The sequence below is a fragment of the Photinus pyralis genome, unplaced genomic scaffold, assembly GCF_008802855.1.
Source record: "Photinus pyralis isolate 1611_PpyrPB1 unplaced genomic scaffold, Ppyr1.3 Ppyr1.4_LG5, whole genome shotgun sequence".
Taxonomy (NCBI): Eukaryota; Metazoa; Arthropoda; class Insecta; order Coleoptera; family Lampyridae; genus Photinus; species Photinus pyralis.
The window spans coordinates 24,859,446-24,879,777 of record NW_022170596.1 but is presented as its reverse complement, the minus strand read 5'-3'; the positions used below and the strand labels follow the sequence as shown (position 1 = coordinate 24,879,777).

The window sequence follows — 20,332 nt, the reverse complement described above, 5'->3', positions numbered from 1 at the left end:
TGCCAATGCCTTTACTAGTGATAAAACTATCTGTAATACTGATAGGCGCACACTCGTGAGTGATGAGCCGGTCGATTTCCTGATATTTTTGTTGCTGATTATTTTCATTTTACAGAAAACAATAAATGCACTCATCCCAACACTAAGCAATTTTGCGCACGTGTAGGTTTTTGTTTTGGTGGGGGGGTTTAACCACCGGTTGGTACATTTAAATTTTAGCTGTGTTTCATCATCCACAAACGTGTCAACGTCTTGGCTCTCTGAAGTATCTCTGAAATTTAAATCACAAATTTTACAAGTAAGTGATTGTGCTAAATGACTAATTTGAAATAAATGAAATTTAATTTTTTACAGCAATGTGTGGAATTTGGGCACTCTTTGGAATTGAGTGCAACATGCTGAAGTATTGCGGAACTTCGTTCCCGAAAATTACACACAGGGGGCCGGATGCATGGAGAATTGAATACGACAATAATATCAAGGTAGGTGTACGCTTAAATTCACCCAGAGTACAAATGGCACGTGGCTATCTGCACAAAATAGATTCACCCGAAAGCATATTTCAAAATCTTTTTCACAAATATGCGGCGCTCTATTTTTTAATTATAGCATTTTTATTTGTCGGTTCTCCAACTGCAATCTTATCTTTCACAAGATAGAATTTATTGCATTGATCCCTTTCGTGCAAATGTGAACTTTTTATTCCTGACCTTAGAGCTTTGGTTTCTAGTTGCCGGCCGCCAAATTCATATAGCAGTAAATTGAGTAGATAAAGGAAAGACACACAATCACTTCTAATGTTCTCGATCATGTTACAAAATATCAATACCAATATCAAAAACAAAAGGGCCCCATGGGTTTTAATCATGATATAAGCACGCAGTGGCAAAATATTAATTTGGTTTTCCTAGAACTGCGGCGTTGGTTTTCATCGCTTAGCGATTGTCGATACCACCTACGGAATGCAACCACTCAAACTGCACCAATACCCACATTCGGCTTTAATCTGCAATGGGGAATTATACAACTGCATGAAGGTAAGGCCCTTCCTTCTAACAACGGTTTCACTCCCACCCGTAGCTTAAAGAAGAGCACGGCTTCGACTACGAAACAAACTGCGATGTGGAATGCGTCTTCCACCTGTACCAAAAATTTGGAATTGAAAAGTGCGTAAGAAGTCTCGATGGTGTCTTTGCGTTCTGTTTGATTGATGTACCCAACCGGAAAGTACTACTCGCCAGGGATCCATATGGCGTTCGGCCTTTGTTTAGAGTGTTCACCAACGGTGGTGTTTTGGGCATATGCTCAGAAGCCAAAGGTTAAATCCGAAACCTTCTCCCGATAATTAACCCATTTACTTTAGGTATAGCGTCAATTTCCCAGCAGACGAATGGCGACGAATGGTCCCTCGAGCCATTCCCACCAGGTACCTTTGAAGAGTATCAGCTACTCGATGATGGTAAAGCAAAATTTATTAGACGGGAAAAGTTTCACGGACCAGGAGACCGTCCCACTTTCAAACCGTTCTTGCCATACGAAGGTAAGTTGGCGTATTATCGCCCGCATACATTTTCGCCCCGTAGATTTAACAAACGATCACCTCGCGAATATCCGATCACTGTTCACTACGGCAATTAGAAAACGTCTAATGGCACAAAGACGGATTGGGTGTCTACTCTCAGGAGGTTTGGATTCGTCCTTGGTCGCTTCTATTTTAGTTAAAGAGGCGCGTGCCGCCAACCTCCCGTATAAAGTGCAATCATTTTCCGTGGGCATGGGTGACAGCCCCGACATTAAAGCCGCCAGAGAGGTAGCGAAGTTCATCGGCACAGAGCACCACGAGGTGATATTCACGGAGGAGGATGTAAGCAACGTTTTAGACGATGTCATCTACCACCTGGAAACCCCAGATATTACAACAATCCGGGCATCAGTGGGCATGTACATTGTTGCCAAATACATACAGGAAAATACAAACACAACCGTTATATTCAGTGGAGAAGGTGCTGATGAACTTTGCCAAGGCTACATTTACTTCAGAGACGCGCCAAGCTCAGACGAAGCTCACGAGGAGAGCTTGCGGTTGTTACGCGAAATCTACCTCTTTGATGGCTTACGAGCCGACCGCACAACTGCAGCTCACAGGTTTGTCAAATACACTACCTACGCTCTATAACCAGCTATTCATTCTTTCAGCCTGGAACTTCGAGTGCCTTTCCTTGATCTACAATTTACAAACTACTTCCTCAGCCTGCCCAAAGAAACTAGGCAACCTAAAAACATGAAGTTAGAAAAGTACCTTCTAAGGTACGCATTTAATGACACTGGAGTATTACCGGATCACATACTGTGGAGGCACAAGGAGGCCTTCAGCGACGGTGTAACCTCCCATAAGAAATCCTTATTTACAATTTTGCAAGAGATTATCGATAAACGAATGCCCGAGGTGTTTGATGCGGCGGTTGCTGAACAGAAGTATCCGCACTGTACGCCGAAGTCGAAAGAAGCGTTTTACTATCGGGAGGTATTTGAAAAACATTATCCGAAATTGGCTGAGAAGTTTATTCCGTTCTTTTGGATGCCGCGGTGGATAGAATCGCAGGATCCATCAGCTAGATTTATTAACCATTACGCAGCCGACAAGGAGAGCGATAAGGAAATTACGCACGGTTAATTAAGTAGTTAATTATGTAGGTCAAGATGAATATTTTTACATTATCTGTAAGTTATTTATTACATAAAAATATTTGGATACACATAAAAAGTGCGTAATTTTATTACACTGTTAATTTCCATTCGTGTACGCGTGCCCCCGAGAAACGGACTCCATATGTATTTAGATCAAGTTTATATACAAGGTGAATGTTACGCCACGTATTATCTAGTTTTGGTATAATGATATATTTTCCAATAGTTTTCCCCAATCAAAGTTTTTAAAATTACAAAACTCAAAAGAAACATTGCACATTTTATTTGGCACCACCAAAGGCATGCGTATGCAAATTCTTAGACCAGTTGGTTGTTGCGTGCAAAAGTTATGCACGTTTTACGTTCAGAAACAGCATCTTAGGAAATAATTCATGAGGGGTCCCCCCTTGACAGCAAAATTTGATAACCGTCTGGCACATCTTCAAGGTATAGGCTACATATTGCAAAAAATTGCAGGACTCTAGAACCATTCCCCTAAAAGTAGTTCAAACCGCAGAAGAGGGTCCGGACGGACGGACAGACGGATAGACGAGTAAAAAAAGAGGGGCGAGGGTGAACACACGTTTTACCCTTCATGGTATTCTAATGAAAGGTCTCGCCGAAATGAATTCATTTGTACAAACTATAACTTTCTTGCGCGACTCCTTTCCGAGATCAGTAGGTGGCCGATGGGAGGAGGAAAGGGGTAGAAATTAATTCTATCTTTCATGGTATTCCAATTAAAGGTTTCAACAAAAGGAACTATTTTCTACCAACTACCGCCCTACTTTCTGACTCCTTATCAAAAGAGGAGATTGGGGGGAGGGGGTGATAGGAACTGGTTTTTTCCTTCATGGTACAAAGGGCGATTGGGACGTCTGGAAGAAATATATCTATTGGCGATGTCAAAACTTTAATAGCGAATATCCCCATTAATAATTAATTAAACAATAAAACATCGATAAATATAGCATACCATAGCAAGTCTCTGGTTTCTAGTCTATAACTTTTGATGAAAAAGTCTGATCGAAAAAGTACGAATTGATTTGGATTCTACGCACCCAAATTAATAAGAAAAAGTGTTTTCCCGAGAAATTTTGGTGTAGTCGATTTTTGGTAAAAAAGGAAGGCCTTTTTTTGAGCCCCGAAAAAAAAATTTTCTTTTAAAATGTGGCCTGTAGAATCCATAATTTCAAACAGTACCAAGTTTACTAGTTCAAAAGTTACAGCCCTTTGAATTTTCTTTCGAAATTTGTTTCTAGTCTGTAACTTTTGACTAAGATGTCTGATCGAAAAAGTACGAATTAATTTGGATTCTACGCACCCAAATTAATAAGAAAAAGTGTTCTCCCGAGAAATTCCGGTGTAGTCGATTTTTGGTAAAAAAGGAGGGTTATACACTGCCTTTTTTTGAGCCACGAAAAAAAATTGTCTCAGATCGACCCGGGAAAAAAATTTTCTTATAGAATGTGGCCTGTAGAATCCATAATTTCAAACAGTTCCAAGATTGGGCTACTAGTTCAAAAGTTACAGCCCTTTGAATTTTTTTTCGAAATTGGTTTCTGGTCTATAACTTTTGATTAAGATGTCTGATCGAAAAAGTACGAATTAATTTGGATTCTACGCATCCAAATTAATAAGAAAAAGTGTTCACCCGAGAAATTTTGGTGTAGTCGATATTTGGTAAAAAAGGAAGGTTATACACTGCCTTTTTCTGGCACCGAAAAAAAAATTGTCTCAGATCGACCCGCAAAAAAAATTTTCTGATTGAATGTGGCCTGTAGAATCCATAATTTCAAACAGTTCCAAGATTGGGCTACTAGTTCAAAAGTTGCAGCCCTTTGAATTTTTTTTCGAAATTGGTTTCTAGTCTATAACCTTTGATTGAGAAGTCTGATCGAAAAAGTACGAATTGATGTGGATTCTACGCACCCAAATTAATAAGAAAAAGTGTTTTTCCGAGAAATTTTGGTGTAGTCGATTTTTGGTAAAAAATGAAGGTTATACACTGCCTTTTTTTGAGCCCCGAAAATAAAATTGTCTCAGATCGACCCGGAAAAAAAATTTTCTTATAGAATGTGGCCTGTAGAATCCATAATTTCACACAGTTCCAAGATTGGGCTACTAGTTCAAAAGTTACAGCCCTTTGAATTTTTTTTCGAAATTGGTTTCTAGTCTATAACCTTTGATTGAGAAGTCTGATCGAAAAAGTAAGAATTGATTTGGATTTTACCACCCAAATTAATAAGAAAAAGTGTTTTCCCGAGAAATTTTGGTGTAGTCGATTTTTGGTTAAAAAAAGCGAAGGTTATACACTGCCTTTTTTTGAGCCCCGAAAATAAAATTGTCTCAGATCGACCCGGAAAAAAAATTTTCTTAAGAATGTTGCCTGTAGAATTCTTTCATTCCTCCATCGCTACTTCTTCACCTCTCCTTTCTTAGATCATTTTGTCACTACGCCTAGTTCGCGCCCTATTGGCTGTTTTTACTGCCTTCTTATTCGATGACGTCTTCTTGAATCACCTTCTTTCTCATCATTTGAAAGATTCCGCAGTATTTCTCTCTGTTGGTTTTTAGAATGGAATATTAACAGAGGAAGTGGAAGAAAGGAAAACTGTTGTTTTACTTTAATATAAATAAATTGAAACAATGTAGGTATTATAATAGATTTATTCTAAATAATAAATTTATTCCATACGGATCGTAGTTAATTGAAAATGCATTTATTATTAAAGTACTTAAGCTAGATTTAAATTAAATAAATTAGGCAATATACTCGTCTAAAAAGGACCTAACTTAACAAATTTCGGATTGTTCTATACAATTAATCTTAAATAATAAACTAATGTAAATCCATGACAGCGATCTACGAAATACATGTACAAGTAACGTTGTACAATTTTGGTTTATAGTAAGGGAGGGAGTTGCGAATTAAATAAAGTGATGAAATATGGAGAATATTATGTTTGGTCTAAAAATCCGTTTCCACGTAGGATCATCATCATCTTGAGGAAACCCTATATTTTTTATCTCAAGTCTGTACCTGAACAGAAGAACTAACTCTATTTAAAGGGTTGTCAGGTGCTGCCTTCGCCGCTACCACCATTTCACAATTCTTCCACATTTTAGCATCCTCTTGGGGTGCCTCCTCCCAAACTACAACTTTTGATGGATAGTATAACCACTACACTGATGAATTTTTTGTTTCGCCTCCTCCATTTTGACTCTTTCTTATACTGACGTTAGCATTTGCAATATTAATGACAACTACCCCCACATAAATATTAGAATTATTAGTTGCCACTGCTTGTTTTGACATATTAAAACTTTCGGGATTTATTGGAATTTTCTCGAAAAGCAACTCGACCGGCTCGACGCCGTCCGGATCCTCTTCCTCATATTCGTCCACACTAACCGTCACATTTCCTTCGCCGACGCCGGTAACGTTATAAACAATTGTTTCGTTTTGACTCACCGCTTCAATTGGAACTTCATCCGGCGGCACTTCGGTGGTGTACACCTGCGTATCCCACGTGGCCGGTCGACTCAAATCTTCGTAAACATAATTGGAAAAGTACGATTGGATTTGCTGGACGACGAACTCGAGTACCGGCGGGAATTTACTAACGGAGGGTTGGGGGTTTAAAAATCCCAGGCGAATTAGTAGCGGTGGTTTTGCGTTGTTCAACCGCACTGTGTGGCTTATTGCTAGTAGACAGAGAATAACCACTAGAAAGGCAAAGGATCTCATTGTTGTTATGGGTGACGGTCGACTAATGCAATTGATTGAAATAAAATTAATAGCAGTACGGATTGCAAACTGACCATGGCATGGGTGGGTGACCTACATGGACAAAAATCTGGCACATGGGCTGTTCGCATAATAAAATGCAATATCGGTACGGTATTCTTCTTGTCTGCATGTGAAGAAAACTCGGATGGTTATAAAACAAGTTTGTAAAATAAATATAGCTAATGGCGCGGGAATTTGCAAGATAATTATATCCGCAGTTTCCTGATCTGTGTCATTCGGTCCGTTATACGTACAACACGCCATCGTTTCTTGGTACTCAATTTCGTTTAATTAAACTGATTGAAAATAAAAATATTGATTTCCTCCGACTTCGATCTATGGAAATTCGTGAATGCGAACGCCCACGACAATTAAACGCATAACGGCACCAAACCATTGTGCTGGTCAATCCTTACATGGTTGATATAAGTAATTAACATTACAATCAAAACTGCATTCCATTTCCATTGATTATAGGCCATCGACAACTGGTATTTATTTTTGCAAGCTGTTAGGGGTTTGGTGACTAGCGGATCTCTTCAAATTCCATGCAAACTTTATAGCAATCGTATGTTCGACGTTCGAGATGTGTCTGTGTTTCGTGGTCTTGCTTACCTACGTCAGATTTTCGTATTCCGCCCCGGCCATTGGGTTGGAGACTTACGTACAAAGGTTAGTAGGTACTGTTTTGCATCCTTCCACACAGTTAAATCTAATAACTAAGTAAATAACCAAAGCGCCACGCGATTGTAAAGAGTGTGCTTAGATTGTTTGGAGATTACCCTTTCCAAAAAATTGTGTGAACAAAGTTTCAGTGAAAGGTCCAGCAATAAAATTCCACTTAAAAGCTCTGAAACAGCTCAACTTTCCTTTAGAAATGCCAGAGGTGTACGTGTACCTCCCTATCCAGGTTCATTCGCAGTGATCGAATCCAATTTTGTACTCCCTAAGGAAACATTCGTTTTTGGTCACACGGTCACTTTGGTCTCAGTTTTCTCTGTCCATAACGTAACAGCCTTTCAATTCATCAAATAGACATAATTTTTTTGGAAAATCTTAGCAACTTTACGATTTAGAGTGAATTTTTAAAAAAATTTCGTTCGTACATTTGCGTCTTCGTGAAGGGTTACGAATTTAACTTTGTTTTTCTTGCCGTTAATATTTTCTATTAACATCCTAGAGCATCAGTTGCGCTTATTGCGTATGGTGACCACTCAGGCATTCTGCTATTGCGAAGGTAACAAAATGGCGGACCAACTAGCCAAGAAAGATCGGTATTTGCATTTTATAGGACTTGGAAAAATATCTCTGATCAAAGCCAAGACAAGCCCAAGGGCTGAAGACCTGCTGAAATCTACATTCTGTAGCAATGATTTATTCCTATTGACATGGCTAGCACTGTCAAATGAAAAGACACTTGTTCAAAATGGGCCTTGAAATAGACCTTCTGCGCCAAATTATATTTTGGAGAGTCTGTGTAAACAAGACAAAGAAACCTGAGATTCTGTAGAGAGATTGTGAGCACGTTTTGATAAAATTTTGAATATATTTTGTAGACATTTTGGAACAATGTTCAGCGATTTTGAAAAGATGGATGCAGATACTTTTGACTGGACATACATTAAGAGGACATTAAAAGAATTATAAAGCGATTTTGAGCAGAAAATGTGAAAAGAATTTGAAATAGATTTCCCAGGGACTTTAAAAAAATAGTAAAGAAATTTTCAATTCTACCTACAAGGCTGTGTTTTTGAAATAATGAAATAATCCTAGGAAATCCTATGCACTTGACATAAATAAAGTAAATCCACGCATTCAAAAAGTAACCATAATTACTCACTAATGCTATGGATATGGAATAGAGGGAGAACTTTATCCAATGGACGTACGATCGCCACAATGGAGCGAGAACACTACTACTTTATCCAGTGGACGTACGATCACCGCAAAGCAGAAAATTCGAGAAAGGAAATACGCCTGAAAATCTTCATAATTAAATTCTCAAATCCAAAGTCTAAAGTAAGAGGTAGAAGGGGTGGCTCTAACCGATTCTCTCAAGATTGAAGGTGATTTTAAAACGACCATAAACATTTCGGAGAAATTTAGATTTTCGTTTAGTCCAAGAGCCCAGTAGGAAAGTATACCTTGAACGCCGGGACGATTCTAATCATTTTCATAGGATTCGCCATAAAAAGTTGCATTAGAATCGACAACGGTGCCGGCGAAAATCCTGCCGAAAGCAGTAAAAAAAAATTAAATTCGCTCAGAGATTCGCCCCTTATTTTTGGATGATGTACTTTATTGTCCCGGACGTCCAGGAAATCTAAAGGGCTTTTATTGGCGCAGTGCCAATAGGATCGCGCGCGCTCGGATTCCATCGACGGTGCCGAGGACTGTCGGCATCCTGAGAGTCGGCACATTTCCTATAGGTCATTTTGGTCCGGGAGAAAAAGGTAGTTTAGTACGATTTACCACCCCATGTAGTCGCGGTGCCAAGGGTTGCGGCAAGTTGCGCCCCGGCACCGTGACTTTTTCCGATAAAACTCATCCATATGCACCCTTTAGTACTCTTCCTGAACGTCCGGGACAATAAAGTACATTTTCCAAAAATAAGTGGCGAATTTAATTTTTTTAACTGCTTTCGGCAGCATTTTCGCCGGCACCGTTGTCGATTCTAATGCAAATTTTTATGGCGAATCCTATGAAAATTATTAGAATCGTCCGGGCGTTCAAGGTGTACTTTCCTACTGGGCTCTTGGACTACTTGTGGAAATGAGAAAAGACATTCTGAAAAGTTCTGCGGGAAGTCTGACGAGATTCTCAAAAAATATTTATAGGAATGTGAGGGAATTTTAAAGGTATTTTAAAAAGACTTTTAAAGAAACTCTAAAGAAACGTTGAAGAGATTATAAAAATCCCGAAGAGATTCTACCTACATAATGAAAATAGTTCTGAATGGTTTTTGAATATATACATTTCTTTGGATCGACATTAGGAAGATTAAAGGAACTAAAGAGTTCTTAAACATTTCAGAAAAGATCCCGTAAGAAAGACATTGAAAGACTCTTGCAAAGATTTCGAAAGCGTTTTCGATGACGAAAAAACAGAAAAAACTTTCAATTCATTTTACAGCAACTTTGAAAAAAACTGTAACGACATTTTAAAGAGACTTTGAAGAGATCTGAAGGATTTTTTGAACACAACCTGCAGTAATTTAGTACAACATCTTAGATACTTCGACATGCAATGTATCAGCAGACTTTCCTTGGGGTTTTATTTCACAAGATTTCTATTACTATTCATTCACTTTAAATAATTACACAGAACACGCTCAATTGGGGATTTTCTGATCTTGATTGGAAATTTCATATCCAATTCGAGTGAGTTTAAATGGGCACCGATTTTTCTTTCGCAATCAAAACCCAATTAATTTCTTGGACAGCGACGTAGTTTCTTGTTCGGATCAAAACCAAATCTCCTCTCTAAACACTTTCCAAATAATGAACTAACCCCTTCTACTTTGACTTAATGGCCATGTTTTTCCAATTTATTATTGAGCTGATTGGTTTAACCGAATTAGTACATTTTTATATGGTTATAATTACCTATTGTTCTTATGGTTTTTAATTCTGTTACTGTTAAATATTTTTTGTATTGATTACATATATCTACTTCTCCAAATAATTCTGTGTGTCGTCTTTCGTATTCAATCATTTTTTGGGATAAATCTGTAATTTTTTTGTATTTATTCTCTGCTCGGTTTGTTCTTATTCCTTCGTATTGTTCGGATTTTGTGCTCCTTCAGACCCTATCTGAGATTACGATTTAATTAGCTTTCGGAAGTTTAGTACTGTCTTGGAGTTCATCGATAGTTCACTTTTATTAACGATTCTCGAGATTGTTTATAATTTTGTATTGTTGTCTGTCTGCCCGTCCGTCTGTCTTCTACCCGTGTGCACGATAACTTTATGTAGAAATGTCCGATCGCTTCGAAAATTAATACTCATATTCTTCAGGATATAAGAAAAGTCGCTATTAGACTACGCTATTAGGCTACGTAGACTAACGGGCCAAAAAGTTACCGCTCAAAAACTGTCCAAACCTCCAAAAATGGGTTTCTTTGGAATTCTTGTTACAAAGAACATATGAATGTCCGCTATACAGATAAAAAAATCGCGCCTGTGCAACCCGACTTTTCTATTTGCGCAATCCCAATTTTTTTTATTTGTTGAAAATTGAATGAAATGTTTTATGTAGGCACCTAGGTAGACACCTTGAATAAAAGTAAAACTAATGTCGGTTCAAAAAATTTGATTTACAAGCTATGCTGATCTGGTGGGACAGAATCAACCCTTTAAGGTGTGTTGTAAAAATGATGGAAGTGTGAAGAGCTCGAGGATCGTTCGGTATTCAGTTGTATGGGATTTTTTATTTCGCATTCCTATTATCCCTACTATTTTTTATATCTCTCTTCTTCCATCTCAGTTCATTAATCACTTGTCGGGAAATACTTTATACCTTCTGCTAGCTTAAACGGGATATGTATATAAATATATTTAAGGACATAAGGGGGTGTAGAATGAATTAGGGTTGGTTGGGACATGATTTCTCTTTAGACGGCGGAATTAAGAGAAAATCAAGGCTCGCGTAGGCAGAGTTGCGCCTCTGAAGTAGATTTGACTTCTGCTGGAGTTGCAGAAGGTGTCTACCCGCTACCTTCTGAAAGCCGCAGACTAGATTTCTTCTTTCTTTGGCTTCTACGATATCTAGTATTTAAAATAATCTAGAACTCCAAACAAATAAATGGCCTTCTTCTGCACATGTACGATTTAATTTAATTTGACTTCAACTATCATTCGCAGCGTAACAAGTAATAAAATATCATTGACAATACCTGTAAGGTTATTCGCAGATCATGTCTGAGCTTGAGACTACCATTAATGCATTATGTAACATCATAGATACGAAATAATGATTCCCGATCTACTACTTGTCGATTTTATTATGACAGTTCATGCAAAGTAAAACAAATTGATGATTTATTAACGGCGATTGCTTGGACATGGCTATTAATGTTGAAGCGTACATGTTTATTAAAGGTACCTAGTTGCAATTAACGATTGTTCCACTGCGATGCGTAAACCTATACAATTTAACAACGAAATGATTCACCGCTTTAATTAAGATAAATAGCAAAGGGAGGATGCACATTAGGACCTATAATATTCCAATTTTAATTATTTTGGCTTTACATGTTCTTTATACGATAACTTAAATCGTCAGGATCTACTCCACTGGGCCCATACCAAAAACCGCCAAGATGATTTTCAAAATTGCTCTTTTGTGAAAGTTGTATAACTAATATAAGGTTTTCTAATGTTACAGACCAACTGTGTACGCATATGCGGCCACTCACCCTCGGCTTCCCACAATTGGCGACTTAATAAGCAGCTCAACTTGGTTCCCAATCGAAATCAACGTCCCCGACCTATTCGGCAACATCATCAGCGGAATACAAGCAATTCCAACTACAATTTCGAATGGAGTATCAGGTTTCGTCGCACTTGTACAGCGAATTCCGTTCGTCAACCGCTTCACCTCCCCAGAAAAGCCGAGGCCGTACTTGGTCTTCATACCGGACCCGCCTATTAACGTCGTCGGCATAAGCTACCCAGAAGAAATCGACTTGATACCGAACTACCCCTGAATTAATACACGAAGTATACAAAAGGTGACTTTATTGTTGACGGAGAAAAAAGCCCACAATTGTGATTGAACAGTAATAAAGCAGTGATATATAAAGTATAAATATTTATTAAATAGTAACAAAAATAAATATTCGAAACAATTTTTTTGACGTGTTTAAATTTCATACTCAAGCGGAAGCGTGATAAGAACTGGAAGACCCACTAGGCCGCGGTCCCTCGCCTTTTAATTGTTTTTCGAAAAGTTCTTTGTTTTGATTATAGGCCGCCTCCAGGTTTTGGCCCTCTTTACCTACAATGATACCGACTGGGTAGTCGAAGGAGTAGAAGAATCCTTTTGGTGGGCCTGTTTCCTCCTCCTCTTGATGGGGTCGTGCGGGGCCCTGAGCCCATTGCTGTTGCGAGGCACCGGCATGTGCCCATATGCCGTCAACGTGAGCGCTGGCGGCCGCATTCACGTTGTTGTCTGCAGCTGCTGGGCTTTGCACCCACGATTGTTGGTTGTTGGAGTACTGACCGCTGTAATCTACGCTGTTCGCGCTTGGGTGTTGGGGTAGCACTTGGGTCGGTATGTGTTGGATTGGCTGATTGTGTAAGGGCGCAGAAACATGTTGTGGTTGTGGGGCTTGAGGTATTTGGGGCTGATATTGACTTTGTACCTGAGGCTGCTGGGGGTGCGCGATTTGTCCTTGGTACTGTTGGTACTGGTTCTGGAGCGACTGCGACTGGGCTCCGAAGTTATTGTACTGGTTTGAGTATGGGTCCCTTAAATTGAATTTGACAATTTAGCCAGTGAAGTGGATTATATTACACTTACGGAGGCGCTTGGGAGTTTCTAAGGGCTTGCTCGTGCCAAATCCGTAAATGCTCCTCCTTGGCTGCTTTCACCTCAGGATTATCTTCGGGTTGGTCCTTTGGTACGTTATCGATCTGATGGAAACCTGTACCGTCATCCCAATATTGCACCTGAAAAGAACCAAACTTAGATCTGAACGAATGGGATCCATTTTACCTTAATTTCCTGCCCATTTCCGGCGATGTAGTTGTACGCTCCTTTAAGATTGCCGCTACGTTCCTTCTTTTCCGTTTTGGCAATGTCTGGAACGGAGTACCCGTAAACGTAAGCGCCCAAACCGTCCTGGCCGTGGTACTGATTGGCCAAATAGATATCTTCGTTAACGTGCTCTGGGTGGTTTCCAATGTATCGAAGTGAGGGTACGTTTGACTCAATTTTTGGCGCATATTTCAGCGTTTGATCTTGTTGATTAATGTATTGTGCCGCATGATCGGGTTCTAATTCGACCAATCTTACTTCTTCTGCCCACGCAGCAGATAGTAATAGCTGAAATGAAAACTGAGAAATTAAATCGCAACTGAAAACGTCAGCACGTGGACTTGGTCAAAAGCAAAACCAGCATTTGTATCCGGTTCATAAATTCCATTATGTAATGTTTGTATACCTAATTATCAATGTCTGGGAAGGGCAATTAGGTTTTTGCGCTTGTTTTAACAATTGTGATTAATGGTTGCATGATAAACTGAGCAATTATTTTAGAGCTTCCTCGCACTAATTTACATCCGACCTTTGTTCCTGATAAACATTTATTGATGACATCAGGTATAGCTAATAGAAAATTCGTTAATAGGTATTTACCTTGAACAATTGTGTTTAATTTTTATATTTGCGTAAATGTAAAAAAGCAGTACCTAATACGTAGTAGTAAGTCTTCAATTTAAAACCATGGTTTCACATGTGGATTTTACGATTAGTTAACAAACAACTATCATTGTTGCACAAACTAATACAAGGTCCTTACACTTTTTAATTTTGGTACGAATACACCATTTATGAAAAATTAAATCGATCAATAACTTCAATCAAAAAGCAAATTGTTGCTAATCCATATATTTATAAGCATATAATCTATATTTTTTTAATTCTTTTCTTTTTGGGACGCAAGAATTAATTTTGTATTTTAATAATTTCAGTTTCGTTAAACAAATTACTGATTGTACTAAACCGATTTACTCATTGATAATTTATGTTAAGGGTAAGAATTAATTTTTTTGTTGTAAAAATTAAAATTTTAAAAAATCACTTACCCCAAGAATTAATAACCGCATTATAAAAAACGTAGTAATTCAATAAATGTGTATAAAAACTGCACCTTGAATAATTAAACAAAATTCACAAATTATTCAATTAAGCAACACAACTTCTTATATATAAAATCACAAACTTCCACCACCACAAATTAAATTAAAAGATGATGATGTACGTGAATCAGAAGTTCTACAACTTTTCCCTTGATGCAATATGTATTAACAATTCGGTATGCCTACCTTCTGGTATGGTATTAAATACGTTGATTATATGCGTACGGTTTCTTTTCTTTTGTTCAATTTCCGCCGAAACTTAATCTAGGAAAATAAGCAATAAAGATCAATTCGTAAAAATCAAGGATGCGCAATACGAGAATTATGACATTGAAACAGAAATAACGCGAGTTATGGAACATAATAACCTTCATGAATGATTGTTTTTCGTATTACAGGGTTAAAAATATTGGTAACCCAAGCTGCCGATATAGTAATAACGGAAGAATAATTTACAAATTTTTTTTATCTGGGGTGAAATTCTTATACGTGACTAATGATATCGAATGTACGTAAATATTTATTTACATGTGAGAGTAATGCAACTTTGTATTGAGACGTAAGCTAAAAAGCAAAAAATTTACTCCTGGAAGCACTAGTTTGTTATGTGTAAATTTAATAAGGCGTTAATTAAATGATGCACTTCATCAATTGGTTTCGGTTTCAAGGTAGCTACTTTTTACGTGTTTTACAAATCGATGTAATGTAAGAAACAGGTATTTTTTATTAGTTTATGTGTTCATTCATTTAGAGGGTGAGTTAAAACACCTAAACATCCCTAAAATACACCGCCAGAAAGAACTTGTGTTGTTTCGAGAGGAGCAAAAATCAAAATCCTCTATAGGTAACATAATAGGACCCATTCATCTATTAAAAATTATTAACATTTAGGTACATGTGAAAGCCTTGAGGTACCTATTGGCAAATTTACCGCAAATGCCATGGTCGAACAGGGTGGTATTCCCATTCGGAGAACACGTGTAATAAAAATGACTGGAAGATCATTCACTCGTATTTCCATCGTGCAAGTAGAAGAATGCCGAAATTTGGTTAAGTGCCATTGAAATGGTATAGTAGACTCATTCTAAATAATTTTTAGCCATTTGCTTTTCCAAATGAAAGAGAAAATAGTCAACACTTTGGCACCATTGGCATCTCTGAAAGGGTAGGTAGGAAAGACTGCAGGAAAAGAAAACATTTTTAGAGTACATCCTAGCTACAGTTTTATTTCTTCCAAAAAGTCACAGTTTGCTGACTCACCTGCTGCTCGCAACAAATCTTACCTTTGTACTCAATTCTGTTACCATCTACTTCCTGCATCAAAATACGCCCTAATAACTTCGGCTCCGAAGATTCGCACCCGCAAGAACTCTGCCCCAGATGAAGTCCCCCTCCAAATATTCGTTCCTGGAATATACAAGGGTTCAAACTTCACTTTCTACAGAAGGAAAATCGAGTACATGCCAATTATACCAAGGGCGAGTTTTTGGAAGGTTCATCATTTGAAATCTGGTTTTCGAATTTGTTTGAAGCCCGTTCCTAGCGAGCGAGTATTCCAGCGCGTGTGATATACATCCCTCCAAAGAACTCTCTCATCTTCGAAATATTCGTCCCTGGAGTATTCTCGCTTGGGGATTCATTCGCGTAACATACGCACTCGGAAAATTCGTTCCCGATAAATCCCCATTCTGTGTACCCCTAAGTAAATATTCGCCCTTAAAAAGATTTTTCCGAAAGGTCACTCCTGGAAAATACTACTCTAAAAGTTCATTCGTACCTGTAAATTTACTACACGAACTCTCCCAGCGTGGGTTTACCCCTAAAAGAATTCTTTCCAGTCAAATTCCCCCCAAAGAAGAACCACAAGAAATAATCACAGAAAAGCAAATTCGCGCTTAATGTTGCTATTTGAATTAAGTTCATTAAACTTTTATTCTTCTTTGATTGGCTATTGATACCGTAAACATAGCAGAAGAGGGTAACCTAGAACAAATTAGAGACAAGCAGGTTTTGACTAATATCGATACATAATTACTTGTACTATAACATACTAGATAGTCCCATTTGGTAAACTGATCGCAAGTCAAGAAAAAATGGCAGCCATCTTGAATTTTTCCATTCGTAGCGCATTTTCCAATTCATCGTTGGAAGGCGCTATTATGGCCACTTCATCCGTCCGTACGTCCGAGGCCTAAACTACTCCTGCAGTTTTCAAGATATTTAGTTTGTTCTTTTTGCATTCGGTAGCTTATAGGTCTGGCACATAAACCAAGAAAAATTGATTTTTGAATTTCTTTGAAATTTCAACCAAAGATTCTTCTAGTAAAAGCAAACATATCACATTTTAAACATCAGGTGTGCGCATGCATATTCTGCGCAATGCCAAGTTTCTTTTTTTATAAAAATATTTATACCATAACTTCCTTATTATTATAGATCGTTACATGAGCTTTCGGGAAATACTTATCAATCACCGTCGTCTTGCTTGCTTGGGGTGTTTTCTGGTATCACCTATTCGCCATTGTATTACCGCTTCCATTAGAATTGTCTGAAGCAACCGCTTGATAATGGTCGAATGAACGCTGCCCATTCTGCCTCGCTCTCAACCGATACTGATGAGGATAATCCGAACCCGAAGATGGGTGTGGGAATTGGAAACAAAAGTGGAAAAGTACTAAAGGTGGTTGGACTGGTCACCGTTAATGCCCATTGATCGCCTTTTCCGATCTCCAGGGCGGGAGTGGATCAATTCTATCCCAGAACCCACAAGAGATGTATATTATTATATTTATTATTATTTAAAAAATGTAGATCTTTAAAATGTCTTGCATGCATCTTACACATTTTTTAGGCGTTAAAATGTGTTCTAACAACTATGATTATAAAGAGTAAAAGATCAAAATAAGGATTTTTCATCTTTAGAACTTTACAAAATACATTTGCTTCACGCTAGATCCCTAAAGATCTAAATTCTAGTCTCAGAATTCATCAGGGCCGTCTTTACCCGGAGGTGCAACAAGAGGTACTCGGCACCGGGGCGCCGGACTTAAAGGGGCGCAAAATCAACGTCAGGTGTCATACTTTCAGAGGCTATCAAAATGATCGATTTAATTAAGAAGGAATTTCCATACATTGCATTCATATAACGCCGGCAACTTTTATCGACTTGATAGCGCCTCGATGGCACCTGCTGGCGTCCCGATGTCTATAGATTTCTACACTATTCGCTACAATATTTTTTACATCAGTCAGTCCCATTTACCAGTAACTACGAAATATCTGAGGGGGTTATTATAATTGAAGATCAATCCATATTCACAACTCTTCACATAATGTTCGACGTCCCCAGTCAGAATCGCCCCTATTTTTTCAATATCACAGCTCAAAGGGTAAAGTAGGTATCTATAAAAAAATACTGCAATATGCATATGCCGTATACCTACTCTTTTGCGAAGATTGTTCTAAATGTCAAACTTCTCAATAGATGCTGTTGAAAATCTTCAGAATATATTATATTAATTTAGTTTCAGTTCTTAAAAGCACCTATCAATTAAATTTAATTTATGAAAATCAATAAATCAGTATATTAAATTAAAATTGAGAATCAATCAATTGACGATACCACAACGAGATGTCAAGGTAAGGTAAAATTCTATCACGGAAAATGATGATGAAAAAGAGTTTCTTAAAATAACGCCTGATTTACTCTTTCAGTAGTTATAGGTACACCTCTGTCAATGAAATAGTAATTAGAATTTATTAAGAAAGAACCGCGCCTCACAAAGGTTATTGCCATTAAAAAATTCTTTACATATTCCTCATATATTCGAAGATATTCTCCTATAAACAGTCCGTGTGGTATTATTTGAATCTTACTGGATGAGATCGAAAAGAAAATGCATAGGTAGCTGATGGCCTAATTTAAAAATTTCATTATTGTTCAACTAGGGCGGAACTTGGATCATCCCATGTTATCCTAAAGTACCTACGTACTTATATTCTGAATAAATCTCGTCAATCAATATTACTTAATGGTTTATGCAAATTAAAATTTGTACAACATCTAAATAACTGGAAACCGGATGCTGAACTAATGGGTAGGTAATACTTTTTGTCAGCAGCTTCTTATAAATGTTAAGTCATTGGAAAATTCACACGATTGCATTCAATAACTATACCTCGAGTTATGAATGACACGTGCTAATGGCGCATTGATTCTTAGGGCCATTCAGTTTCAAGGAAAATTCGTACGCAACCAATAGGTCAAAGATGAGAGGTGGTTATTCTTAAAACTGAGCTTCAATTGACAGTTTTATTGATTACCTACACAGCAAAAAAAGAAGTCATGTTTTGCGAATGATTAATAATTGATCACGAAGTTTGTTTACGTAAACGATGATAATCGCTAAGCGGTTAAGCTAATAAAATGTAATTAAGTGAGCGATTTTTAAGTAGATAGTATTCACACTTTTTGCATAATGTAGCAATAATCATTTTTTCTCCTGCAAACGCTTGAATTCTAATTACAGTCGTAAATACATTATATAGTAAACTGTCTTTGATGAAGCAGTACGAAGTACCTATATCTAAAAAAATATAGATACAATAATTACCTGTTGGACATATACCGCACACCCTTTTGGTTCATAAAATCGACAACAGAAATCTTTCACTCTTTATATGTTGTGTGTACCACCTACCTATGACTTATTACCTTTAAGCTCTCATTCCATTATTTTTAGGCGTTAAAGCCTCTGAATAATATATTTAAAAAAGTAGCCTTCTGGAATCGTCATCAATTCCAGTTTGAGCAAATATGCTATTGCGATATGGGGGGCCTTTCAAGTTTCAACTAATACATAATGATTAATGCAGATCGTTTCACTTTTTAAGTAACAATATTATTAAATAATGCAGACAAAAAAGCAATGAAATAATAATAATTAATAAATGATGAACACGGTTATTTAAAAAAATACGTCATTTAAATAATATCGGCATTTAACTACACATTTTTGTAAAAAATGGATCCGGGAGCATATATTGTCAGATCGACAATACTCCAATATGAGATTCAAAAAATTCCCTTTTTTTGGTCACACACAAGAAAACCATCGAGGAAGGTTTATTTTTATAAGAATAAAAAGAGACAACACCGAAGATCGTAGGACTGAACTTAAATTCCATTTCAAATAGGTATAACCAAATCACACGTACAAACAATGCCAACTACGACTACCACCTACGTGTACGACTATAGGTAAAGTTGTTCGGGAAAATTAATCACTATAAGTACGCCAAATTCATCTAGGGAAATAACACAATCTGAACCAAACACCACAAATACTATTTATTTATTAAAAAGCATAGAGATTTGAAGGAAGAGAAAAGAGCTATTGAAAACCTTCCAGGATATGTACGATGTACTCACTTATTACTTTCTCACTTCTTTTCCAATTTGCATTTAACAATTCCACATTATAATTTATAATAGTTTTCAACTTGGTCATGAAAAAGTATCACATTTGGCATTTACGCAAAAAAACATGGTAAAATGCCTCTGCAAACAAATTCAACAAATATATTACACCTCCACTTAAACAAACAAATACTCCCGATCATACCAGCCCATTACAAATATGGTAATTGAAGTTTGGTCACCTTCCTGCGAATTTTTAAACTACAGGGTTGGGCAGGGAGGTATGGATGATTTGAAATAACAGTTACACACTCATTTTTAAACGAAACTCAAAATTTATTTTTTTAATGTGTACCTTAGATGTTGCCATTATAAAAATTAAAGAGGAAAAAATTAAAGCATTGATTACGTACGAAAAATAACATCTGTTAAATGCTGTCCGGTTTTGTCCATACACTCCTGTAGACGTTGTGAGAAGTTGTCCATACTCCTCTGAAGCATTGCACGTGGTACCGCCATACATCGAGAGCAGCTATGGAATTTCTGAGGCAGACCTTCCCTGGGCGCCTC

The 20,332-nt window shown here is 37.4% G+C and overlaps 3 protein-coding genes and 1 long non-coding RNA gene across 4 annotated transcripts; 2 read left to right on the top strand and 2 right to left on the bottom strand.

Moving 5' to 3' along the window:
• On the top strand, positions 1-2,764 carry LOC116171613 (asparagine synthetase [glutamine-hydrolyzing]). Its single transcript, XM_031488555.1, has 8 exons — positions 1-55; positions 116-298; positions 355-482; positions 912-1,037; positions 1,081-1,318; positions 1,364-1,540; positions 1,584-2,145; positions 2,197-2,764. The coding sequence occupies exons 3-8, from the start codon at positions 357-359 to the stop codon at positions 2,672-2,674; spliced, it is 1,707 nt and encodes a 568-aa protein (XP_031344415.1). The 5' UTR covers positions 1-55; positions 116-298; positions 355-356; the 3' UTR covers positions 2,675-2,764.
• A 2,705-nt stretch (positions 2,765-5,469) lies between these two features.
• Positions 5,470-6,595, bottom strand: LOC116172397. Its single transcript, XM_031489609.1, has one exon. The coding sequence runs from the start codon at positions 6,437-6,439 to the stop codon at positions 5,873-5,875; it is 567 nt and encodes a 188-aa protein (XP_031345469.1). The 5' UTR covers positions 6,440-6,595; the 3' UTR covers positions 5,470-5,872.
• Positions 6,596-12,277: 5,682 nt separating this feature from the next.
• On the bottom strand, positions 12,278-14,461 carry LOC116171634. The gene is made up of 4 exons (XM_031488582.1): positions 14,290-14,461; positions 13,199-13,528; positions 13,004-13,152; positions 12,278-12,951 (listed from the first exon to the last, which is right to left on the bottom strand). Exons 1-4 carry the CDS (start codon positions 14,308-14,310, stop codon positions 12,357-12,359), a joined length of 1,095 nt encoding a protein of 364 aa, XP_031344442.1. The 5' UTR covers positions 14,311-14,461; the 3' UTR covers positions 12,278-12,356.
• Positions 14,462-14,772: 311 nt separating this feature from the next.
• Positions 14,773-17,171, top strand: LOC116171635. Its single transcript, XR_004145483.1, has 3 exons — positions 14,773-15,187; positions 15,235-15,508; positions 16,780-17,171. It is a non-coding gene; the product is annotated as an uncharacterized LOC116171635 (long non-coding RNA).
• Positions 17,172-20,332: the final 3,161 nt, after the last annotated feature.